This window comes from Halyomorpha halys, unplaced genomic scaffold, assembly GCF_000696795.3.
Source record: "Halyomorpha halys isolate HHAL.00 unplaced genomic scaffold, Hhal_1.1 Scaffold10.1, whole genome shotgun sequence".
NCBI lineage: Eukaryota > Metazoa > Arthropoda > Insecta > Hemiptera > Pentatomidae > Halyomorpha > Halyomorpha halys.
Genome location: NW_027107501.1, coordinates 378,287 through 385,419, shown reverse-complemented (window position 1 = coordinate 385,419; position 7,133 = coordinate 378,287). Strand labels below are relative to the sequence as shown.

The following is a 7,133-nucleotide window of genomic DNA, read 5'->3' as shown; positions in this document are numbered from 1 at the left end:
TATTATAAAATATAATAGATTGATAAAATCAGTAAAAAAATAATAAATATTAAAAATAGATTTAAAAAAAAGGAATATATATACATGCCATCCGTAGTTCGGTAGGTTTAAAGGGACTCATACACGGTGATTGACAGTCATTCAAAAACCATACTGACTCGAATCGCGAAGATCGCTACACAATCAGCCCGACTGATGCTTACTTTTTAATGAGATATCGAACAGTAGGGATCTTTTGCAGAACAATCTTCCGTAGTCGCAACAAGAGTCAAGAATCATTTAAAAAGGTATATAAATGTTACCAATAAATAACACAGGTCTGTTCAGATTCAGGCTCGACTGAGGATAAGTAACTTATTATTTGAATCAACAAACCTGGTGAGGCCCATCCCCAAAAGACTGACACAAGATACAGACTACCCCTTCCCAAATGATCAAATTTCCTCAACTCCCTCTTAAAATGCATCACCAGAATGCAGAAAAAGAGGCTACCCGGCTACCCCGGTTTCATCATGACTTTATACCCCCGTACCTATGGGTGCGATAAACTAACATATTTAAACCGATAAATAAACATTTTTTAATATCATGAACCATTCATATCAAGTTAAACATACAGACAGAGTTCCTTATACACATATATTTCTTAATGAAACAATCTTTGTTTTCTCCAACAATTTAATCTAATCAGTTCAGGAGATTGTCTTCTTAGAGAATGCTAATTCAACAGCGATATCATCATACTCAGATGGTTTCGCGAAGTGGAGGGTGAGAAATGGAATTCATCTTCCTGCTGAGAAGATGGAAGCACGCACGATCTATAAATCTATTCATCTCTGAAGCGACTGAAATATCTTTTTTGCGTCTGTTAAAATAAATAAATAAAAATTATATTTTTATGTTCCTTCTCTATAAAAAGTATAATTTGAGACTTGTAGTAATTTCCTCATTTTATGAACCCTCTACTATACCGAATATAGTTGAGGGTTCATAAACTGGTCAGTGGTTCACAGAATTGACTCTCACATATCAAATGCTCATAAACATTCACTTTTAACTCTTGAAGAGTCGTTTGACAAGGAATTTTATTCATACATTTGCATTCGGATTGTACAAACGATCAGTACTCATTATTTTCATTGCAAATGAATATCTATATCTGATCAGATACAGTCTATACCATTTTATAAAGTCAAAGAATTTGTTTGATCTCTAGAACTATTGGTCTGATTCGAAAAATTAATTTTGTGTTAAATTTTTTACTACTACTTTTACTAAATATTATTTAATATGGAAGGCATTAGGCTATTTAGGATATCCCTATGACCAATAGGGACACAGCAATAAACATTTAATAATCAGCTTCCTTTGTTACGTGGCCGTAATCTTGCAAATACAAAGTCCATAAAACTAAATTGTTTAATGCTGGTTCTTCTAAGATTGGAGATGTACAGTAAGCATAAGTTTTAACAACAAATAACTATTTCAAGTGATTAAAAAAAAAAAAAAAAAAAGTGTGTTCGGAATAAATCGACTGCTGTCTTAAGATAATTAAATTCTCAAACAAATAAGATGAAAACTATCTAAATTGAACTATTATTATCCATTTAAAGCGAATTGTACTTCGTAACCAATATTATCTTTATAATATTATATATATTTGTCTGTCCGTACTTTATCTGCTGTCATATTAGTTCAAAAGCCCAGGAGGAGAAAATAGGCAGTTATTTCGCCCAAATTTTTGATTACTTTATTGAAAACTAGGTTTAATTACTAGTCAAAATTGATGAGTCTGCCAAGTATAGGTAGGGGGGATAAAAAATTGCGGCTGTTTCAAAACGTTAAAAATAATTAATTTCTTATTCGGAGCTCTATATCTTTACAAATAACAACGAAAATAGAAAATCAAAGAGAACATTATTTAAAGTAGAGTAAATTTTCTAAAATGTAAGCCCTAATAGAGCAATTTACGTTTAATAGTTCGAGATATAGCTTTTTAAAAAGCAACATTTCATAAAAATGTTGTATGGAACGTACTGAAAGATCAGTAGTTAGTGAACTTATTTTGAAAAAAACATATCTCAAAAACTATTTGACCTACAGATGTCTATTAGCACTCAAATTAAAGCTAGTTTAATGAGCTATAAAGTAGTTCCTTACGCTTATCTTCATAGGAGTAGTCGTTTTCACGATATTTGCTAAAATAAATTGATTTATAGTTGTTGGGACAAATTTTGCGTTTGCCAAATTTATATTCATATGTGAATATCATAAAAACTACTACTCCTACGAAGATAAGTGTCATAAACTACTTTATAGTAACTTAAATTTCCTTTATTTTGAGTGTTGGGAGACATATGTGCGTGGAAGTGGTCTACAGATATATATTTTTCAAAAATCTAACATTTTATACAAACAAGTAGAAATTAACATTTTGTGAGTCTATTTTGTCAAATATCATAAAAACTGCAACTCCTACAAAGATAAATGTCATAAAAATTTTTATAGTAGATTTAACTAGCTTTAATTTGAATGAATAACTATAAATCAATTTATTTTAACAAATATCATTAAAACTACTCTTCCTACGAAGGTAAAGGTCATAAACTACTTTATAGTACAATTATTAAGCTTTAATTTTAGTGCTAATAGACATTTGTACGTCGAATGGTTATTGAGATATAGATTTTTTAAAATAGATTCTCTAACTACTGATATTTCAGTACATTTATGTATAACTATTAGACTTAAATAGCTCTATTATCGCTTATATTTCAGCAAATTTACTCTTCTTTAAATAATGTTCTTTTAGATTTTCTAGTGTTGTTGGTAGTTTTTAAGATATAGAGATTCGAATGAAAAATTAATGTTTTTTTAAGGTTTTGAAACAGCCGACATTTTCTTCCCGGCTCTTGTACTATACCGTTCAGCTGATTGTGTTGCGGCTTTTTTCTAAATGTTAAAGATTTTGCGAGGAAGGTTGTTGACAATCCCGATTTCTCCGGTAAAAATGAAAAATCACTAACAAAATTAAGCATTTTTATGTTTTTGTTGTATTGTTATTTTTGTTTTGTTTTTGTTGTAGCTTTGAAATTATACAATTTCTTCATTGCTATTATATTTCAATCGATTCTCCTTTTTTCGAAGAAAAATTAAATGATTTAAATTCACTAAAAATATTTAAAAAACATGATGATGCTAGAAGCAAAATATGTTTAGGAATAATCAAATCATATCTGTTTTTAGCATCATCTGAAATCCTCAAATACCATTTTGCAAAGAAATTAAAATATAAAAATCTCTCACTATGATTTATTTAGAGAATTTGTTTTTCTACCACTGACCATTGTCATATAATCTTTCATAACTTATTTAATAATTTTATCCAATTTCTACGTTAATACAGCCATTTGAAAGCTTAATTTACTCTTTTGACCTTAATTAACAAGATAACAAGGCTAAAATTTTGGATCAAAAAATTGTAGTTTCAAAATTTTTTTTTTTAAGTTTTCATTTGGTACTAATAACGAATAATAACTTTGTTTGGACTAATAACACTTGGATAGGACAGTGGGTCAGAATTAATTCAATACTGTACTACTATTGAAGCATAGTGTGGGTTGTTAAAAATTATTCATATTTTGTGTAGTATATGTGTGACAAAAATATAGGCTCAGTTGGAATCAGAGTTAAAACAAAAATAAACGTTTAAACTCATCGTGTAAGGGTGAGACTGATGGATTAACAAAAAAATCTTGAAATGCTATGATTCAAAATGTGAAGTGGATGGAGGTGGGAGGGTACTAAAAGGTGTAAGGAAGACTGGAAGTGCTTCCTTTATATTGTACATTTCGCAGTTTGAATGCCAAATCAATGGCCAACCAAGCCTTCTGCTAGAACAAATCTAAAGAGACATTTCACATGGTACTTACTGTTCGGTGTCAGTCGGGCTTGTAGTAAAGAGTTCTTCCTGATCCGAGTCAGTCACGTAAGGCAGTCTTGAATGATGGCTGTCATTCTGGCTGACGGTGTAGAGGTCAAAATATTAAGAAAGACTATTTTCTTCCAAGAAATAGTTTTTAAAATTAATTTTAAATTTAAAAAAACTTCATATGATCATTAATTTATTTCGAGACAGTTGGATCATCTTTTTCCAAATTCATTGTTGTAAAATTAATTTCTAAGTTTATTTTTCCCACCTAGCTTTATCAACTCCAATCACTTTCAGACCGATGAATAGATCGTTACTCATTGAATTTGATGACCAGATCAAGTCCGACGTTCGATACGCCTTTATCCACGATTACTTGGATTATATCGACACCCTCGTTCGGGATAAGGACGTCTGTTACCTGCGGAACAAGAATTTCGCGAGAGCCGTCGCAGCCAGTGGCTACAGGTAAACGATACGGCACCAAATATTATCCTAACTGTAGTATATTATAATTATCATAAATCTAGAAAATGTTATTACATGATCTGGGATGTCTTTCTGCAATCATATCTCCATCCATAAGTACTTCTTATAAGTAACTAACCGACGATACTATCATTCACTTAATATGTTCTTGTTCGAATTTTAGGGCATTGTACCAGTGACTAAAAAAAAATCTATTTGGTTATTTACTTGTTAAATTGATTATATATATAGAAATTAATGGGACTGGAAAGAGGATGGTTAATAATGATTATGATAATGTAAGATAATTCCTAATAATGAATATGATAATTTGTGATAATAAATTACAGCTAATTTGTAATATAAGCATCTGACTTATACATTTACACAACTAACACATTTTTCAATGAACACTTTATTTATAGTTGTGACACTGCTCAAAGAAGTGTAAGCTTAATAGCAGTTGACACTGAGGTAGATCTCTTCTTATTATCAGATGGAACAACCGATCCCGATGTCCAATTCTGACATATATTTTAAATATATCCTTTTATCGGCCAATTAATATTTTAATATTGAACATGAATGAATTTGGTTCGTTATGAAGTAAGTTTAAAAAAAAAAAAAAGATATCCTTTTATATTAGAACTGGTTCTGCTACACCCAAAAGAAAACTATTACTCCTACGAAGATAAACATTATTTCCTACTTTATAGCTCATTACACTAGTTTTAATTTGAGTGCTAATAGACCTCTGTACATCAAATGGTTTTTGAGATATAGATTTTTCAATATAAATTTACTAACTACCGATCTTTCAGTACGTCTCATACAACATTTTTATGAAATGTTGCTTTTTAAAAAGCTATATCTCGAGAACTATGTAACGTAAATAACTCTTTTAGGGCTCATATTTTATCAAATTTGCTCATCTTTAAATGACGTTCTGTTGTTAGGTTTTCTTGTGTTGTTCCTACTTTTTAAGATATAGAGCTACGAATGAAAAATTAAACTTTTTTATCGCTTTCAAACAGCCGCCATTTTTTATTCCCCCTACCTATACTTGGCAGACACATCAATTTTGATTAGTAATTATACATAGTTTTCATCAAAATAATTAAAAATTGGGGCGATGTAACTGCCTTTTTTCTCCTCTTGGGCTCTTGTACTATAAGTTAACCTTTGATCTAATCTTAACTCTCCCTCACATAGGAAGCCTTTGATTCCATGAATGAGAGCGGATCAGTTCAGCCAATGTGGCCTGTTGTTGCTCGTGCTTGGGTCCAAATCCATCTGTTTCTGATAATTATGTATTTATTCTGTTACTTTAGCATTCAGTTAACCCTTTGGGTTCCAGAGTCCTCTTGTTGGCATACCCAGCCTGTATAAAGTGTGTACCTTGTGTATCAAGAAAATTGTTACGTGTGATCCGATCTTAAATCCATCTCGAGGCATAAGAGTCCGTATTCTTGGTCCGCTAAAGACCTCAAAATGATGTAATTTTTTTGAGCGATATTTCCTATCGATAAAAAAAAACGCAGTATCAGGTTGAAGTAGGTCAGATTTAAGAGGGTAGTAAAGAGGGAAAGACGATGGAGTGGAGTAGAGAGGAATGAATCCTTTGTGAATGAGATCTGCTCTCGTGATAGGGTCTGCCTCTCGAGGCCTCCTTGCACCAGCCAATCTTAGCTTTATAAGATCTTTAAATTTTAACCAGGTTAACATGCTTGGTGAGCTTGTATCCTCAGGCGAATCCTCGGATCACAGGAGACAGTTATCATACAGAACTTACTGCTTCATAAACGCCTTTATTTTAATAATATAGGAATACAAATAAATTCATTAAATGTTTATCTTACAAAGAATAATAAAAGCACTTAACACTTTTCATTTATGGCTTTGGTAGGATAGAGTGTCATTCCCTATCCTTTTGAGGATAGATGCTTCCTCATTTTATTATAAGCAAATGTCGAAGGTGTTAATTGCTCATCAATAATACTTGTTCTTGTTCCAAACACGTGCTCTAAACTACATAATATACAGACCTCTACTAAGCCGCGGCTCGCTGTAACAAACTTTCTTAAGTTTAAAATGAAGCAGTTCGTTTCACTCCGTCTCAGTTTAATTGACTTTAGAGATGGTCATATGCACCTTCTGTTTCGAAAAAAATATAGTTAAATACAAATGTGCAATAATTAGTCTATTAAAATTACAACTTAAAAGTAATTGCTAACGAGTTCAATTCTAACGTAAAACAGTTTAATATTGTCTATATTAGATCTAGTACATAGGCATAATATGGCAGATTTTTCCAAATGGCCTCTTTTTATTTTTGGTTTTATAACCACTTAACCCACAGTTTTAGGCTACATATATAGGCTAAAGTTATATATAGAGTATTATTACAGAGAATAAATCATTGCTATTTATTTTATTATTATCACATTGTCATTTTCAATTCTCGATTATATTCTAATATGAAAAATTATAGCAGCATAAAAATACAACGCCGCTGGAATTATATCGAGTGTGCGCAGTTTGGCCTGTAAGCGCGCTCGAGTTAACTATAAGTACAAGTTGAGGGGTTAAGTTGTAAATCAGAAAATTTTTAAGGATTGAATTGGGTTAATTTTGCTATATACAATCTATCGATGTGTATATAATAATAAAGCTGTCGAGTGCTAGTACAGTACATTGCAATTAGTTTTACATCTGAAACTCCATTTACAATAAA

General features: G+C 31.2%; 1 protein-coding gene and 1 long non-coding RNA gene across 4 annotated transcripts in view; one reads left to right on the top strand and one right to left on the bottom strand.

Moving 5' to 3' along the window:
- Positions 1-4,105, bottom strand: part of LOC106678233 (uncharacterized) — a 208,455-nt gene extending 204,350 nt beyond the window's left edge. For all 3 annotated transcript variants that reach the window (XR_010842986.1, XR_010842988.1, XR_010842987.1), the window contains exon 1: positions 3,933-4,105. This is a non-coding gene — a long non-coding RNA (uncharacterized lncRNA). The remainder of the gene's footprint in view (positions 1-3,932) is intronic.
- The window catches only part of Nos (Nitric oxide synthase), a gene marked incomplete in the record, with an annotated part of 116,843 nt that overhangs the window by 4,009 nt on the left and 105,701 nt on the right, over positions 1-7,133 (top strand). Inside the window, 1 exon segment of the mRNA XM_067045864.1 lies at positions 4,229-4,399. Coding sequence (XP_066901965.1) covers positions 4,229-4,399 — 171 coding nt within the window.